The 15,233-nt window shown below is 50.3% G+C and overlaps 1 protein-coding gene across 5 annotated transcripts in view; it reads left to right on the top strand.

Moving 5' to 3' along the window:
* Positions 1-1,145: 1,145 nt before the first annotated feature.
* Positions 1,146-15,233, top strand: part of SLC43A2 (solute carrier family 43 (amino acid system L transporter), member 2) — a 29,782-nt gene continuing 15,694 nt past the window's right edge. For 3 of the 5 annotated variants that reach the window (XR_774754.1, XR_774755.1, XR_774756.1), the window contains exons 1-4: positions 1,149-1,703; positions 9,211-9,400; positions 10,415-10,470; positions 11,230-11,306. Coding sequence is in view for 2 of the 5 variants with exons in the window: in XM_010573615.1 (XP_010571917.1) it covers positions 1,544-1,703; positions 9,211-9,400; positions 10,415-10,470; positions 11,230-11,306 (483 nt within the window). In the remaining 3 variants the exon portion in view is untranslated. Of the gene's footprint in view, positions 1,704-5,972; positions 6,256-9,210; positions 9,401-10,414; positions 10,471-11,229; positions 11,307-15,233 lie in introns of those variants that run through there. The other 2 variants (XM_010573615.1, XM_010573616.1) reach the window with 2 other exon arrangements.

Here is a 15,233-nt window from a genome sequence, read left to right as displayed (position 1 = left end):
TGTCGGGGAAGGAGAGAGCGGGATGCAGCAGGGCTGTTTGGGGAGAGCTGGGCGCGTGGGGGATTTGGTGAGGGGAGCGCAGCGTGCGTGGGGGGGGTCGTGGGTGGGGAGCGGGGTGTTTTGGGGGAGAATGGGGTGCATGGCGGGGGGGTGACTGGTAGGGGAGAGAGCGGGCTGCGCCTCTCGCCACGGAGAGGATCTGTGTGCTGAGGAAGGACGCGTGGGGCTGGGGAGGGGGCCTGCAGGGATGAGGAAGAGGAGGCGGTGGAGGAGGAAATGCGTCGTGGGCTGCGGTGGGTGGGTGTGCGTGGAGGGGCACGGCTGCAGGCTGGCTTCCTGGGGCAGGGGTCTCTGTACCGGCTTCTGTGGCTGGAGGGGTGGCCCTGTCCTCCTGGCACCCTTGCAGGGAGGTGGGCCAGGGCCCCCCCCCCCCCCCAAACCAACCCAGGGCTGGGGCCTCTGCCCTGTGGAAAACCCAGAGAAACTGTCTTGGGCCGCGGTGTGTACCCAGCTGATTTCCCCATAGCGCCTGACCGGGGCGTGCTGTGGGCTGGGAGAAGGCTCCGCTTGTCTAAAATGGCCACCTGCCTTATGAGCCAGGGTTGGCCCCGGTGCTGAGCACCTCAGGGCTCCCCGGAGCAGCCCTTCGGCCAGCCAGCTCTGCTCCCGGATCTGCTGCTTGCTCTCCTGGGCCCCAGGGACTGGGACAGGCAGAGCTGGAGACAGTTAATCAGGCCGCAGCATCTGTGGGGCGGCCCGGGGATGCCAGCGTGCTGAGGTGGAGCAGCGCGTGCCACGGGCTGTCCCGGCCGGTGCACCTGGCTCTCTGCACAGCGAGGATGGGGCAGGATGTGGCCCACCTCGTCTCCCAGCTGGATGCTCCGGCAGTTAGCAAAAAGTGTTCCTCGATGAGCCATCTGTGGTATAAACTGCAGATGTAGGACCCGCGGCACATATAGGAGCCACGCTCACCTTCCAGAGCAGATCCGTTCTTCTCCCGTGTGGGGCAGAGCAGACCTGGTGGGTCACTAAAGCCACTGTTAGGGCCGTGGGGCTGCCTCCCCGGTCCCAGCCTCTGCCTGCAAGCAGCCACGAGGTTGGGGTGTTGGCCGAAGCCCCCCGTTCTGGCACATGTTTCCTCGCCGTCTTACAAGTGGGCCGCCTGCCTCGTACAGGTGATGGGGGAGCGGGCTCCAGGCAGTTGATATTTGCTGCGTTTTCATACCTGTTGCTCGGGAAGTGGAACAGAGTCCTTGAACGCTCCTCTGTCGCGTGGTGTGTGCGCTGGAGGGGCTGTTCCAAGGGCACCTGTGCTCCCCCATCCCTCCAGGTTACTTGGCAAGCTGGTACCTGCAAAAACGGGTTTTACACCTGAGTGCCTTGCATTCAGCAGGCGGGTTTGCTTGCGTTCCAGTAGAGAGATCTCTTAAGCCATGCGTTTTTGCACTCTCTGAGCAGCACGTGCTGTGTCTGTGGACTCGCTGGATGTTGTTCTGATCCCTGCAGGTTGACACTCTGAACGAGGCCATCTTCCCACGCAGCAATGGCACCCACGCTTGCTACCGCCCATCGCCGGCGCTGGTGGATGGCATTCACAGCCATCATTGAGAACCTGCTCTTCTCTGCTGTCCTGCTGGGCTGGGGGTCCCTCCTCATCATGCTGAAGGCAGAAGGGTTTTATTCCTACCTGTGCCACGAGTCAGGTAAGGATGCTCTGGAGGCTTGCGTGAATAAGTTGCTGCTGAGGTTTGCTGGTGTGGTTCCCTGTCTTAAGGTGGTGTGGAACTGGCTAGAGTAGGGCTGAGCTCCAGGCCAGTCCTGGGGTAGAAGGAAGGGATGTGCACACCTTTCCAAAACCGATGGCATCCTTGTGGTGGTGTAGTGTGCCTGTAGTTGCGGTCGCTTTGCAGAGCGATTGGAAAAGAAGCCTTAAAGATTGGGTAAAGCTTTTCTTGACAGCCATTTCCACTTGGCCATGAATTTTTCCTCTGCGTGGTGGCCTGGCTGATCTCTGCAAGGGAAGGCCCGATGCGTTCTCAAAGATGACAATTTGTGGGGAGGGTGTCCTGAGTTTGTAGGAGGAAACTACAGGCACCCTTTCCTTAGTGGCAGGAGAGAAAAGAGCGTGGGTGACTATAAGGTTAGAGGAGTCTAGTGCTGCTGTTGAGGACAAGTTGCAGATGCAACTTGTAGCGTTGTAAATGCTATTGTAAATGCTACTGACGTTTTGTTCCTCTTCCTCGTCAGACACGCAGGATGTGCTCAAATGAGGCTGTGTCTCTATGAGGGCTCGAGATCTACCTTCTGGCCCAGCCAGAGGAAGCAGCTGGCCATGTTGCAGACACAGCCTTGCAGGGAAGGAGGCAATCTTGTGGAGTGGGAAGGATAACCCTGGGAAAAACAAGGTGTAGGTGGACATATATCCCCAGCCTAGGCATGGAGAGAATTTTGGTCTGGGGAGTCCCACAGTGTGGTAGGGTGGACAGTGGGGTTAAAGGAACCTAAGGGTAAAGGTGTGGTATGGATTTGGAAAGCTGGTTTAGCGACAGAAGGTTTGCACGTGCTCAGAGGAGGGAATAGCAGAGTGAAGAGAAGCAGGAGCTAGGTGTTTGGGCTCTGTCCAGCGATGTGTGATGGTGGATGAGATGAGAAGGTGGATCAGCCCATTCAGGGCTGGGGAGCATGGGGATGGAGGAGGAAGCAGTAGGGGAAGAAAGGAGCTGGAAATAAGTGCATGAACCCTCAGTGGGTAATGGCTGAGAATAGTGGGGGAATTCTGAAATGTGGGGAAACAAAGTCCAAGCAAAAAGTGACTGTGAATAGTTGTGATGATACTTTATTTTTTCCTCTCATTCATCAGCTGCTTGTTACGGTCTTTTCTTCTGCTTTGGGTGCCTGTGGGTGGCTGCCTCAGTCCTGTGCAGCCTGAGTTGGTACACCTGGCAAACATGTATGTGTTTGCGTCTTCTACCAGCTGTAGCTCGGCTGCTTTATCTCCATCCTGTGCTCTGCTTGAGGTGCGATGCTTCCAAGTGTGTCTGTGTCACTTGGGTCTCCGGTAGTGCTCCAGACTGTGTGAAGGAGAGTCCCCAGCAGCTGGGGACCATTTAGGACTTCTGTTCAAGGTTGCTCTGTTCTCATCAAGCCATGGTGACTTTGTCACAGGCCTGTGTAAGGAATCTCATTAAACCTATCGGGTGGAGGCTTTCTGCCACTGAGATAAAGCATGAGAGTTGATAAGCAAATGCTGACTGTCTCTGAAAGCAGCCATTTTCCTATCTGCTTCCTGAGATGTGTCCTGCTGACAAGAGCCTGGCTTCACTTGGGGCCCACCTCCTACTCTTTGCTTTGATTGCTTTCAATTCATCCGCCTTTGCCCCAAATCAGCGAGATTCACCTTGGCTTCTCACCCATGTTTGCCAGTCTGTGGTTTTTCTGGCTCTCCCCATGGGAGTGCCGGTGCCACAGACCGCAGGGAAGCTGCAAATGTTTGGACTGTGGTGAAATTGCTGCCCTGGGGGCAATTTCTTCCTCCCAGAGACCAACCTGTGCCCTGAGGCAAGAGAACTTAATCCCTGAAAAGAAATTTATGTAGTCAAATGTTCTCATTGTCCTCAAATACCTGGCCATCACTGCTGAACTCAGTGATGGCTTGTGATGAGCATGGAGGACCAGTTATGCTGGTTTCCTAGGTCATCCATGTTTACTCATTTTCCTTTCTCTGTTTTTGTCCTCATTGTAATAATCTCAGTGATTTGGTAGGGAAGAGTCCTAGCTCCAAGTGTGGGGAGAGCAGACTCCCTTGCAGCTGCCTTGCAGTGCTCACTGAATGACCGGCACCAAGCTGAGTTTGACCTTTGCTGGGATTAGGATGACCCAGTGGTTGCCTTTCTCAGCATAACCTATTGAATCCTGCAGCCTTAGTGGGTACTTGGCTGGAAGGTTGGTGCAAACAAATTATAACTGTAGCCTTTGGGCACTTGTTCCTAATGCTGCTGTGTGCATGTAAGTATTACAAAAAAAAGACTTTTACTAATGAGCCAAAGGTTCTTGGCAGGGCTTTTCGTTTGTCAGCAAAAGCTCTTGCACTTTGTGATGCCTTCCAATGAAAGAGAAAACTAGACCTTGTCCCTTCTGCAGGCTCTTCTCTGAAGGTAGCAGCAGCTGCCCAGAAAGTGACTGCAATTCATGAGGGGCTCCTTGTCTTCCTGTTGAATCCCCTCCCCTTTCCCTGCTTGCCCTTCCTTTCTGGTATTGGTTTTTACTCTGCCACCGTGCAAACATGTGGGGTCCGCTGGACTCAACTCGGTTGCATGAGGGTGGAGATGGACACCTAGAAAAAAATCCACATCAAAATAACAAATATTTTCAACACAGTTGTGCAACAGGGTTTGAGTGGGGGGTTGTACCTGTTCTGGGTGGCAGGTTTGGCCACATCCTGAGAGGTATGTTTGAAATTTGCTGACAAGGAGTCTGGTAGTGGCACTTTGTTCCCATTTGAATTTTACTACACTACTACTTGGCCTTTAACCAACTGAAGCAGCATCTTTTATTCTGTGCAAGTGCTGATTCTGCAGTCTTTATCAGGATTCAGGCCTTATCGGCTGTTGGGGAACTTGATCTGTTCAGGGTCTAGTGTTGCTGTGATGTTACTGGGATTAGGAAGCTTGAGGCTTGGGTCCGAGATGCTTAAAAAACCAAACTTGAACATGCTTAAACTGTTCACAAAGAGCAGAGATAAGGAGCTAGTTGGACAGAGGGCCTTCCTCTAAGACAGGGCTGCAGAAAACCAAAGGGATGATATGCTAATTCACTTACGGCAGGTTAATGCGCCTTAACACAGGCATGGGGGAAGGTGCTGCCTTACAACCCTTTGTTCTTATTTATTAGGGGTCTGTGGTGGGGAACTTGCAGTCTGAAGGTCCCTTCTAAGCTGGTAAGATGTGATGATGGCTTGTGGAAAGGCTGCACACGTGACCCTGTAAACAGGAAAAGAGTAAATGTGGTAAAAGTTCAATTTCTACAGGAAACATGCTGTGTTGATTAGCAGCTGTTGGTAGTATCAGAGAGCTGCATGGGAAGGTGCTGGCCCGGGGCAGAAGTGCTGCAAAATGAGCAGCTGGGGAGAGAATGGGAGTTTAACTGGAGACTGTGCCTCTGTTATATGAGGCTTTCAGCTGGGTCCCCAGAGGGGGGGTCCTGGAAGTGCAAGTGGATGGACTGGCAGAGAGGGGAAGCCCAAATAAATTGCATTTGCAGTGGTATAAAGCAAGAACATCTCCTCCCAGTTCCCAGAAGTATGACACCATCCTGAAAAGAGAAAACATGTTCTTATGTGGGCAGACTGCAGATCAGTTGTTTGCACATGTCTTTCACTGTTGGTTTTTTTTTTTTTTTAAACCAATGCTCCCAGACTCTTTGGCCCTGATTTCTTTTTTTCCTGTCCCCCGCCTTTTTATGAAAGAAAAAAAAAAAAAAAAGAGGAAAGTGAGGCTGAGCAGGCTGTGTACCACAGAGCTATTGCCAGGGTGGCTGGGGTGTCTTGCCTGCTTGGCTCAGTCTGATCCATGAAACAAGATGAAAGGAAACCTCCTCTCTGCGGTCTCAGATGGCAATCACTCTTGAAAAAGCCAGACTCATTCCTCTGGTAACGTGGTGTGTGCCTGGGATTTGAAGAGGTCAGCAAAGAGTAGTTAATGATTGACCCTCTCATGAAACCTACAGCACTTAATTTGGGAGAAAGGATGACTTTAAATGTTCCAGTAACAGCCTGAACAAACCCCAGCGATGAGCTTGACATAAATGATTACTGAGCCAGCCTTCCTCTCACCTAAGCTGTCATTCTTTAAATAGTAACTTGAACTACTAATTGGGCAGTAGAAATCCTGCTGCTTGTAGGGGGAGTGCTGTAAAAATAAGCAGTAAGTTCTTGTAATTGCTGATAAAGACTTGCAGCTTCTTCTAGCTTGACAGTGAGACAGCGGTGAGCATACATGGACAGAGCCTGTGCTGCTGGCTTACCCAGGTGGCACTCCCGTGCGTCAGACCTGGCATGCTTGCATGCAGGTAGACTTGGCAGGAGAATCTGGGGAGGGCACCACTGTCAGCCCAGAGACAGCCCTTCCCCAAAGCACTGTTGCAGATGGAGCCAGCCACGTAGGAGACTTTCCCCAGCAGTGTGGCATGGACTGATCTGGAACAGGATCTGAGCTGTGATTGAGGGAAACTGCTGTTTGCTGTAACCAGGTGCATTAGGTAGGTGAGTAGTTAGGCAGGTTCTCTGCCCATTAATCTCCTCCTAGCTGCATGTCATATGCTGCCACTTGCTTTCCTGTGCTGGTGACCTGCTGGCACATGAATCTGTGCTCCCCAATGAGACAGCTCTTGGCTGGACCTTGTGCATGCTGCACACACCTGCAGCCCCTCTGAAATGTTCTATTTGTGGAGGTGGCTCAAAGGATCAGAGGATGTCAGGGTGCCAAGAGCTGCTTGATTCATTTCCATTACGCCTCAGTGGATCTTCTCTTGTTGCTCAGGGGCTGCTTCTATTTTCACAAACAATTTGTATTTCCACATAGTGCTGTTGCCTGGCCCCTCCTTGGAGCTGGGGTTGAGCAGCTGTAAACAAGGTGGTTGGTACAAGCAGGGACTGAAGCTTGGTGCCCTGTTCCCAGCCTTCCTGGCTGCAGCAAGTCTTCAGAGAGGGCCAAGTTTCCTTGCTGTTTCTGAGCTGTGTCCTCTTTGCCTCCTGGTGTTGTGGCTCATCGTGCATGCCGTCGGAGGGTCTGCTAGCAGGGGTATGCTGTGGGAGCTCCTTGGGGTCACGTTGCAACTGTACACATCAGTACATTAACAGTAATTCGTCTATTCTGGCTTGAAATGCTCAATACTTCTGTTTTGAGATCTCTTCGTGGGGAGGGTTGACAGGGTCTTTTAACGCGTGCAGCCAGAAGTTACAAGGTCACTGCACTGTCCATGTCCCTCCACCCTTCTTCCACTCCACAGCTGAGCTATCTCTACAGAGTGCTGACACAGGGAAACCACTACTACTTTGTCACTCTTCTCCCTTCCCACCCGCCCACCCCCCCCTTGTTTTCCTGAGTTTAACCTCTCGCCTACATCTGTTTCCTATGAATGTATCTTTGTAGAGAGCCCAAAAAGCCTTGATGCTGTGGGTGAAGCTGTGTGCCTGTGCCTGCCTCATGGAGATGCTGTCAGAAGTCAGTGTTTAAGGTCTTGGGCCACACCAAGAGGAGATTGTGAGGGAAGGATAGATGAAAAAGATTGAGAAGTAGTGTGAAAACTGCAGAGAGCCTCCCAAGTGTGTCCAGGACTGACTTCTAAGGATGTGACTTGGGAGCCTCAAGCTGGAGTGCTGTCCTCCTGCAGAAGGGATGCTGATGGGACATGTGGTCTTTTGGGGATATCGCTGTTGCTTACTCTGGCTATCTGTGACTAGCAGGGCAAGAGAAGGGACAGATTAAGTTATCCGTCAAGAGCACATGGCAGAGGGAAGGAACAAACAGTCATCACTGCTCACAGGTGGTTTAAGGCCATCTTAGTAAAGGTGTTTTTGAGAGCAATGTAAATGGAGAGCAATGCTGTGCACCTTCCCTGGAGTGCTGCAAGGGGACAGAGGAAGGTTTGCAGGCAGCTCATAAGCCTCAGATATCAGCATCTGAATTCCTGCTAATACCTGATGTCTGGAAGTTGGAGCGTGATTTGTTTGCAATGGACACAAAGCTGGGAGGGTTGTTTTGGCCAGCTAGGATAACCAGGGTGAAACCTGTAACTGTAATGGTGCTGAGGCTTGGGTAGAAGGGAAGGAGTTGCAAGACGGGGCTGTGTGATCTCCAGAGATGCAGAGAGGGCAAGAGCGGCCAAGGGGATCTCCTCCACAAGCCACACTAAGCAGTGAATGTGAAGTCACTTGTATGTGAGGGATTCCTGCTAATTAACTAACTAACCAGGGCTCACTGGGAATGTCTAGTCTTGCTTCATGCAGATGGTTATGTGCGTGACTTCTCTATTCCTCCTTTAATATTGAACTTTGTCAGATCAATTATTAAATATGGAGGAGAGCATTTTTTGTCACTGGCTTGCAGCAGCAGTAAGAAAGCAAGTGCTGCGTCATACCAGCAAAGGTTACTTCTAAGTCAGATAAGCATTGGGAGGGGGAGTGGTGGAGTGTGCTAGAGCTCTGGGTTAATGAAAGTCTAAAGGCACACGTGCTCGCTTGAGGAGTTGTAAGCCACCTTAGGACAGGCTTGTAACAGGAGCAGGGTTGACATAAGACAATAATACTGCTGCTGCAAAGAAAAGGGAACTTCTTTTTTATTTTTTAAACTGTCCTGTTTGTGTCTCTTACACAACGTGGGCTCTGTTCAGCGTGGGAGTTTGCGTGCGGAGTTCCTCATGTAGGGGCAAGAACAGAAAGCTGGAGATATAATTGACCTGTATGGCCAAAACCCACTTGGAAAGAATAGAAAATGCTAATTACGGGGCAGAAGTTAAACATACATCAATCCTTTAACAAATCGAGAAGGCAGGTGAGCTGCCAGCCTTCCTGGGAACGGGGTAGTTAAATCCAGGAAGGATTTTTCAGAGCCAGGGTAGTCAGGAAGCAGGGTGGCTACTCCAAAGCCATTCCTCATCCCAATGCCCGTAGTGAGGGTAGGAAGCTTTTTGTCTGAGCACGCTGTTGCTCTGTGCCAGGCCTTGTCAGCCCAGTGTCTGGACCTGAAATAACTGATTTGGCTGTAGTTATTGCTCCCAGTTTAGTTAGGGAAAAGATCTGTGAGAACATGCCAGTTGTAGATTAGGAGGACCTTATTTTTGTATTAGTGCTTAAGGGTCTGCTGGGTTTAGTCCCCTGTAATTGCCAGGCCCTTGCTGTATAGTTGTTTTCATAAAGTAATGAATCTCTGTCCCTAGGTTGTTACCCTGCTGCTGCTTGGGATACTTGTCCCCTGGGCACCTGCGCATCCTTTTCCTGCTCCCAGCTGAGCTCATCAGGTTGCCCTTGTCCTTCTGCTGCTCTTCTTTCCCTTCTCCATTTCTCACTGATTATAATAAAAAATAGAGTGTGGAGGGTGTATGCCCAGTGTGTTGTGGCACCCTGTGTGCGGGGTTTTCTCTTCCCTCCTTCCTGCAATGCTGCAAGCCTCATCCTAACACACTGTAATGATGATCCTCTATCATCCCGTGTAGAAAACACCACCAGTAGTCCTGAACACAAGAACAGCACAGCTCCAGAGCACAAATGGCCTTCCTGCAACGCCCAGGATGAAATGCTGAATTTGGCCTTTACCGTTGGGTCCTTCCTGCTCAGTGCGATCACGCTGCCCCTAGGAATTGTCATGGACAAGTACGGCCCTCGCAAGCTGCGGCTGCTTGGCAGGTTGGTGTCCTGGGCTCCCCGGGTGGGCTGAGGGACAAATTCCCACCTTGTCTGGGGCAGATGGGTGCTCTGCCTGTTGTGGGGTCCCTGCAGCCTTGGGAACTGTATGAGGAACGGGGCTGGGATGTGCTGGGAGCTGCTGCCCATGCACAGGGCACTGGAGCAGCTCTGGGATGATTTCAGCCAGCACAGCGAATTGCTCCATAAGGGAAGGGCCTGGGACTCCATGTCCACACTTCAGCTCTCCAGTGTTGTTCTGTGCTCCCTGGCCAGATGGAGCCTGAAGGAAGAGTGGAGTCATTTCTGAGTCAGGGAGGGTAGCTTTTTCCTTGAGCTGGGAGCTATGTCCCGAGAGGCACAAACCCAAGATGTTACATCATCGTTTGCAAGCTGGGGAGTTAACTCGGGGATAAACACGTCCTGCCTGCCTCTTCTAGGGCCCTTCTTTGCCATGTGGCATATGTCGCTTTCTGCCTCAAATTGCAAGGTCGTTAGCTGCTTCTATCATGGCATGTAGGGATTAGTGACTTGTTGGGCACAGCAGACCCCAGCGCTGCTGAATTTTAATGCACTGAACCATACCAGAAACCAAACCGGCCTGTAGGCAGAGTGGGAAAACCAGGGGAAGTCTCTGTGACCATACCAGAGAGGAGCAGGTAAAGGCTGTGAGTGCTGTGACCACAGCTGGGTCTCAGGACAAAGGTTGCTGCTGTCTTTGGTCACCTTGAGGTGAGGGCTGGCAAAGCTCTGTGCTGGAAAACTGGTAGGGAATTTAGGTCCAGCAAGAGCTGCGTCAGTACTGGGAGGAAAGGTTGCTGCCTCAGCCCTTGCGCAAGGTTTATCTGCAATATTTGGGTATTTCCCTGGATTTTTCTTTCCAAATTGCCAGCTTCCCTCCCGCTTGCAGAAATGACACTGCGCTTGCTTAACAAGGTGCTGAGGAGGTAGAAGCATATGTAATTTAATGCGTGTGAGGCTGTATGTAAGAAACTCACAGTTTTGGTTCCCTTTCAGTGCCTGCTTTGCTGTGTCCTGTGTGCTGATTGCGTACGGTGCCAGTAACCCAGACTGTAAGTAGGCATTTCTCTGCTGAGCTGGGAGGGCTTTGGGGCTGTGGTTTGGGTTTTTTTTGGGGGGAAGCAGACAAGCGTGCATGGCACTGCGTGCTCTGACTGTCACACCTCCAGTCTGTCATACCTCCAGTGCTGTACTGGGGTCTTGCTGAGGACACAAGCCAAGCGTCTGCTGGCCTGTGGGAGCTAAGTGGCTCTGGGGAGGGCTGGTGTTTCACAACCCTAAGTGGAGAGCGTTGCAAGGGCCAAACATCTGAGATAGCCAGGTCTCTCAGCTTTGCGTTTGGGCAGGGCCAGGTCCTGTAACGGAGCAATTCCAAACAAGTTCATGGCTTTTTCACGGTTGGGAAATAGGTAGTAGCACACGATGTGTAATCAGCTTTCACACCAGGGATAGATGGAGCTTGCTCATCAAGACCAGGTAGTGAGGTGACACTTTAAATCCAGTTCTTTCAAGTAAATCTTCCTTTTAAGATCCATTCAGACAAGCTGCATCAGCAAGTCTGTTCATTAGAGAAAAGAAACCCTTCCATCCTGGAAAGAGATGATCCCATCCTGAACTCTGTCTTGGAGGAGAGCCCTGGTCCTCCTGCTCTGTGTGGCTGGGGAGACAGGTGCTGGGTCAGGAACAGTGTGGCATGTCCTGATGGTGTTGATCCACTGAGGTTTTTACGTGTCAGGACCAAAGCGCTCAGGGCTCTGTCTTCTTTCCCCCTGCACCCCAGTAAAAGCTAAGGGTGTTTTTTATTGTTGCAGCTCTGTCTGTGCTGATATTCATTGCGCTGGCTCTGAATGGCTTTGGTGGGATGTGCATGACCTTCACATCGCTTACGGTAAGTGAAGAGTTATTACCTGACTCTATTTTATTTTTTTACTATGGCTGTGAGCTGGGCTAGCAGGAAAGAACAAAGTGGATCTTTTGCCTGTGGCTTGAATAGCATGGGTTTTGTTTGGTACAAAGGGTCAGTCACCGTTTTACCTGAAAGGCTGAATACTAGGTGGTTATTCTAAGGCTTTTTTTTCCCCCCAGTCATTTGGGTTTTTTGGGGGTGGTTTTGTTTGTTTGTTTGTTTTTTTTTTACCTGCCCCTTGCATCTCAGTTGAAGGTGGGGGGAAAAAAGGAATTGGTTTTGTCTAGGACTCAAATTGTCATACGCCTGTACGTGCCGTGCTAAGCTACCTGGCACAGGCTGGACATGTTTGCACTGGGTTTAGCATTGACATAACTGCAGGAAGAATCAGCAGCGCACAAACCCTTGCAGCTGGGTATGACCAGCTCTACGCAAACGCAGTTTGCATCTCGCCCCAGGAAAATGGTTGTTCTTGAGCACAGAAGCTTTTGCTTTCAGAAGGGTGAGAGTCTCTTCCAGGTTTCCTTAGAAATGCTGCGTTGCTGAATGTACCCAGCTCCATCTGTGCAGCCTGCTTAGATCTGTTTAGTCCGTGGATTATATTGCAAGTGTTGGTCAACAACTGTCAGCTGGATCCCTACATTTTAGGGTTCTTTTTCCTGGAGACAGAAGCAGTACCGTCCTCCAAGTAGCTGCTTTATTTTCTACCTCATTACCCTGATCCTTGTCAGTGTGGCTGAAACAGGGCTGGGTGGAAGGTTTCCCAGAAAACAGTCTGGGAAGCACTGATGTTTCTTGAGCTGTGGCTGAAAACTTTCAGATTTGGACTGCATTACCTTGAACTTGCTGTTGCAGTAAAACTTTCTGTTAAGGTTACCTCTAATTTCACAAGGCTTTAGACACTGGCTGAACAAGGCTCAGACATTGGTTAAACTCCTGAGACCTAAATTTGGCAGAGGCTGGGTTTACAGATCAGTGTGTGTACTGTGATGTTGCTGCTGCTGTTGCTTTCATATATTCAAAGCTTTCAAAACTCTGTGCCGATGTTGGTGTCTCCTTCATATGTAGTGTTCTTCACTGGAAGCCTTGGCCTTGGTCCCAAAGAACTATGGGGCAAATGTCATCCTGCCACGCTTCAAATAAAAGCGAGGAAGAGAGGAGTACATAGTACTGCTGTGGGACAGGAGAGGATTCCCATCCTGCTGCTGCCAGCATTGGTTATTATCTCTCTGGGTGGTTATTAAGGGGTCACAGATTATTTTAGAGCCACTGGTGATGATAGGAGGGAGAGCAAGGATAGGACAGAAATGTGTTGGATGTGCTGTACTGTGGCTTTTAGCACCAGAAGAAGTAAGCAAAGCCACTTACTAGTGCCCTCATTAGTGAGCCAGTTCCGCAGCACTAAGGAAGTACAGTGGCAGGAAAAAGGTCAATTCTTCCAAGAAGAGATTCAAGCCTTGAGGAGGTCTGAAGCAAGTAGTGATGCTGTGAGTTCACACAGGGAGACCTCAGGTGGAGCCCATCCCCTCCAGACAGCAGTGTGTTTTGTAAAGAGCTGAGGCAGCTTCAGGCCCGACTTCTCAAATCCAGATTCAGATGTAGCTGCTTGTGCCTCCCTGCAGAGCTGCACAGAGGCATTTTGGTACCTGAGGCATGAGAATGTGATTAAAAATAGTCTGAAGTGGGAGGGAAGCACTTCCTCACCTGCATCACAGCGTAGCTGTGGTGGTGACTGTTAGAAGCAGGTGTATCTTACTCATTGGCAGCTTACTGTTTGTCCCTGTGGTTCTGCCTGCCAGCTGGGTGCTCACAGTTGGTGTGTCAAGAACTATCTTCTGCGGTGATGTGGTGATCTCTTGTGGGTCCCTTCCACCTGTGGCCCATGGAGACAGGGAGTGTGGCAAGGGAGGGACATGGGGATGACAAGTCTGTGGCTTGTGGGCTCTAGGCAGTGTGGCTCGCATGCACCGTGCCGTGCATCGTGCTCAAGAGAGGATGAAGCAAGCGCTGAAAGGGGAGGCTCAAAGGCCTTTTTAAGGATGTTCGTTACACAGAGGCGGTGAGCTCTAATCAACTTCTGGTGCCAAGTAAGCTCGTTCTGGCTGACACAGGCACGGGCTGCCGAGCGTGCACGTGCACACACAAGACAAAGCAAGGTGACTTCCTTCTCCTGCCAGCTGCGAGTGACCTGAAGCGCTCCAGGAAATGGGTCAAACCCTCTGGTGCATGAGCTGGTCCTCTGCCACCCCAGGCGAGTTACGGTTGCTGCTTCGTAGCAGGGTGGCCATGAAGGGAGCCCCTGCAGTGTGTGGGGTCGGGATGCTCCTCAGATGCTGCAGCCTGTGGGGCCTCGTTGGCTGCTGAAACCTCCCGGGACACTTGCTGCATGGGCATGGTGTGATCTGATGGGAGGGCAGGAGATGCGGATCCTCAGTGCCTGTGCAAGGGATAAACAGGATCTCCGAGGACTGCAGCCTGGGACAGTGCTCCATGAAGCTTTGCCTCTTGGGTTTAAAGCCTTTTGCAGTAACAAGTCCCCAGGGTATCATGAAAGCACATGGCAAGCTGCAGAGCCATGGCAAGCCGCCGTTCCTGGGTGTCTTGCGTTGTGGCTTGGGGAGGAGGGGGAGCGAGTGAGCGGTGCTCTTCCCGGTTCTGGGAACAAGGTCAGACTGTGCCTGTTGTTAAAATGCAGAGGGGAGATTTCTGCCTCGTGACTTGGTCTTAGCCAATATAAGTGAAGATTGGAAATGGAAACAGATCTGTGTTGGTGGCTCTGACAGCAACACAGGAATCTGGCGCTGGTTCTGCTCCGACGCTATTTCATGCAAAGAAATAAACATGTGTGATAAATTACCACAAAGAGCCTTTTATAGATTGTTTTCTGTCCTGTTTTCCTTTCAAAGAATTACAGCTGCTTTGCTCTTATTTTCTGCTACAAACACCACCCTTTAATTGGAGCAGGGGGACATCTCTGTGTAGGGAATCTTCTCTGCTCGGATTTACCAGGAAAACTTAGGGCTCTGTGATCTTTTGTTGCAGAATAGGAACAGGAATTTCCATATGCTTTGGACAAAGTGGGCAGTTTGAGGCTTTCCTGGAGAACATATTTTTAGTATCTGTATAACTTCCAAATATACCTCTGATAGGGAAAACAAAATTTAGCTTGAACAAAAATACCATTCTCCAGCAGTCTAGTTCTCCATCCCTTGACTTTTTCCACTGTTCTTTCAAATAGTCCTTGCAAGAGGAGGGAAATTGGGTTTGGTAAGACTACTGTGGTATCTTTTGTGGTATCTAAGGAAGCTGAAAAATTATAAAAAAATGATCAAAGGTCTTAAACCCACCATAAGGCAGATGGGATAATAATCTGAAAGAAGAAATTATTTTATCAGTTTAGGATTGAATACCTGTAAAAAAGGACTCCAGAAAAAAACAGTTATGGTATGGCAAAATTAAGTTAGTATCTTTCAGATGGGGTATAGAGTTAATAAAATATTGAGTATTATTGGCCTTTAAACAGGAGGTGTAAGAGTTTCTGTCATTGTAGGTCTTGTGGAATTGGGGCTGTCATACCAGAATGGGCAGAAGTTAGTGGAGGAGCCCCTTCTGGCCTGCAGGGATAAGAACAGAATGAGGATCAGATCTTTTTGGTGGCAGAAATACAAAGAGCCCCACTTGTTCTGTGGCTTGTTTTTTTTTCTCCCTATGGTTCATTTTCCCCAATACTTGCTGCTATAAAGACAGTGTGGAAAATGCCTTAGTAAATATTGTGTGTTATTTTAGTAGCTGGTCTTTAGATGAGACCTGCAGAGGCATTGCCAGTGCTGGCACTTGCAGACTGAGAGTTTTTTTTCTGTGTGGCTATGGACTACTTTTTTCCCTTTGGCCCTGCTCTGCACCTCCAGG

This window comes from Haliaeetus leucocephalus, unplaced genomic scaffold (assembly GCF_000737465.1).
Source record: "Haliaeetus leucocephalus isolate CR32 unplaced genomic scaffold, Haliaeetus_leucocephalus-4.0 Scaffold395, whole genome shotgun sequence".
NCBI classification, from domain to species: Eukaryota; Metazoa; Chordata; class Aves; order Accipitriformes; family Accipitridae; genus Haliaeetus; species Haliaeetus leucocephalus.
This window is presented reverse-complemented; position numbering and strand designations above follow the sequence as displayed.